This window comes from Lucilia sericata, unplaced genomic scaffold (assembly GCF_015586225.1).
Source record: "Lucilia sericata isolate MDLA Ls3-8-SP2 unplaced genomic scaffold, ASM1558622v1 Contig006334F_arrow, whole genome shotgun sequence".
In the NCBI taxonomy this organism is placed as follows: domain Eukaryota; kingdom Metazoa; phylum Arthropoda; class Insecta; order Diptera; family Calliphoridae; genus Lucilia; species Lucilia sericata.
Genome location: NW_023997728.1, coordinates 7,804 through 11,082, shown reverse-complemented (window position 1 = coordinate 11,082; position 3,279 = coordinate 7,804). Strand labels below are relative to the sequence as shown.

General features: G+C 31.0%; 1 protein-coding gene across 1 annotated transcript; it reads right to left on the bottom strand.

Annotated features, from left to right (window-relative positions):
- Positions 1 to 238: 238 nt before the first annotated feature.
- On the bottom strand, positions 239 to 1,249 carry LOC119615622. Its single transcript, XM_037971631.1, is given in 2 exon segments — positions 239 to 504; positions 506 to 1,249. Coding segments are annotated over 2 exon segments (405 nt in total). The 5' UTR covers positions 749 to 1,249; the 3' UTR covers positions 239 to 342.
- Positions 1,250 to 3,279: the final 2,030 nt, after the last annotated feature.

The window sequence follows — 3,279 nt, the reverse complement described above, 5'->3', positions numbered from 1 at the left end:
ACTAGAACAGAACTAGAACAGAACTAGAACACTAGAACAGAACTAGAACAGAACTAGAACAGAACTAGAACAGAACTAGAACGGAACCAGAACTATAACAGAATATTAATTCTTTTATAACATTTTCAAAAATGCTAAACAATTCTTTAGTTTTTGTGAAATTAGCTACATTTTCTTAAGAATTTTATTTTATTTATACCTCCGTGGCGTATGATTAATATTAATTTTGTTATATTTTCAAAAATTTAAAAAAACCCTAAACAATTTTTGAAAATTTTTTTTTAAAACTTCCAAATTTGCTTAAAAATACTAAGAATACTTTTCAAACATTTTTTTTATAAATCATATACACTTACATGAATTTTTCCACTGTTGAAATTTGTGATACAAAAAACAGGCGCAAATAAAAAATATCACAGACACTATGAGCAAAGTTAAGATCACACCTATCCAAATATCACTAACCACACGCGAATATTCCACTTCCTCTAGGCCATGAGCTAAGTGACGTGTGGGGACCGGCACGACTGGCAGCAATGGAATCTGTCAACAGATCACCCTTGCCCAAAGTCAATTCGACAGCTTTATGATCCACGGCGATATTATCGAGTGTGGCATCAACACCCCAATGCCAACTGTTCTAATTATTGATTAACACCGAATAGTTTTGTATTAAATCGAAATTTTGAATTTCAAAACGATCGGAGGTGGTTGTCGTTTGATTGCTTAAGATTTGTAAATCGGACATGTTTTTATTTTCTTAATACTTTTTCTTGTTTATGTTTATATTTTAATATTTTATTTTAATTTTTTGTTTATATTACGTTCGTTTTATTTTTTTAATTTAACGTTTTTTTTTCTTATTTTTTATTTATTATTATATTTAGTTATAATCTTTCAACTTTATTGTTCGCTGTCATTTTGTAACTGTCAGAAGTCAGTTTGAAAATTTTCTTTATTCCTCAATATTAAAATCTTTAGTTTATTTGCTTATATATTTATGTATTAAATAAATTTTATTTTTTTTTGTATAATAGTCTAGTTATTTGTTGTTATTTTCTGGATTTTCAAGTGCTTTTATTTGATTTTTAATAATTGTGTTTTTTTTGTATTATTTTAGTTCAAGAAAACGTAGATTTTTATTAACACTTCATTAGCAGCAGCAACAGCATTAGCACAGAATTGTAAATTAATTTTTAAAATATTTTAAGAAAATATCGTTTTAATCGGCAGTTGTAGCTAAAAATTATAAATAGGTATCTAAAAAATGTATATGAAAATTTCAAAAAGTTTTTTTTTTTTGGTTTGCAAAGTTTTTTAAATAAATCAAGTTTTGATTAATATTCAATTTAGATCGTAGTTATTTTAATTTGCATAATTGAAATCAAAACGAATTTTATAAATTTTTATATGAAATTGGTCAATAAAATTTGAAAAGTATTAAAACATAAATCGAACAAAACTAGAAAGCATAGTAGAACTAGAACTGAACTAGAACTGAACTAGAACTGAACTAGAACTGAACTAGAACTGAAATAGAACTGAACTAGAACTGAACTAGAACTGAACTAGAACTGAACTAGAACTGAACTAGAACTGAACTAGAACTGAACTAGAACTGAACTAAAACTGAACTAGAACTGAACTAGAACTGAACTAGAACTGAACTAGAACTGAACTAGAACTGAACTAGAACTGAACTAGAACTGAACTAGAACTGAACTAGAACTGAACTAGAACTGAACTAGAACTGAACTAGAACTGAACTAGAACTGAACTAGAACTGAACTAGAACTGAACTAGAACTGAACTAGAACTGAACTAGAACTGAACTAGAACTGAACTAGAACTGAACTAGAACTGAACTAGAACTGAACTAGAACTGAACTAGAACTGAACTAGAACTGAACTAGAACTGAACTAGAACTGAACTAGAACTGAACTAGAACTGAATTAGAACTGAACTAGAACTGAACTAGAACTGAACTAGAACTGAACTAGAACTGAACTAGAACTGAACTAGAACTGAACTAGAACTGAACTAGAACTGAACTAGAACTGAACTAGAACTGAACTAGAACTGAACTAGAACTGAACTAGAACTGAACTAGAACTGAACTAGAACTGAACTAGAACTGAACTAGAACGAACTGAACTGAACTAGAACTGAACTAGAACTGAACTAGAACTGAACTAGAACTGTACTAGAACTGAACTAGAACTGAACTAGAACTGAACTAGAACTGAACTAGAACTGAACTAGAACTGAACTAGAACTGAACTAGAACTGAACTAGAACTGAACTAGAACTGAACTAGAACTGAACTAGAACTGAACTAGAACTGAACTAGAACTGAACTAGAACTGAACTAGAACTGAACTAGAACTGAACTAGAACTGAACTAGAACTGAACTAGAACTGAACTAGAACTAGAATTGAACTAGAAGAGAACTAGAACTGAACTAGAACTGAACTAGAACTAAACTAGAACTGAACTAGAGCTGAACTAAAACTAGAACTGAACTAAAACTAGAACTGAACTTGAACTGAACTAGAACTGAACTAGAACTGAATTAAACTGAATTAGAACTGAACTAGAACTGAACTAGAACTGAACTAGAACTGAACTAGAACTGAACTAGAACTGAACTAGAACTGAACTACAACTGAACTACAACTGAACTAAAACTGAACTAGAACTGAACTAGAACTGAACTAAAACTGAACTAGAACTAGAATTGAACTAGAACTGAACTAGAACTGAACTAGAACTGAACTAGAACTGAACTAGAACTGAACTAGAACTGAACTAGAACTGAACTAGAACTGAACTAGAACTTAACTACTGAACTAGAACTGAACTAGAACTGAACTAGAACTGAACTAGAACTGAACTAGAACTGAACTAGAACTGAACTAGAACTGAACTAGAACTGAACTAGAACTGAACTAGAACTGAACTAGAACTGAACTAGAACTGAACTAGAACTGAACTAGAACTGAACTAGAACTGAACTAGAACTGAACTAGAACTGAACTAGAACTGAACTAGAACTGAACTAGAACTGAACTAGAACTGAACTAGAACTAGAACTGAACTAGAACTGAACTAGAACTGAACTAGAACTGAACTAGAACTGAACTAGAACTGAACTAGAACTGAACTAGAACTGAACTAGAACTGAACTAGAAATGAACTAGAACTGAACTAGAACTGAACTAGAACTGAACTAGAACTGAACTAGAACTGAACTAGAACTGAACTAGAACTGAACTAG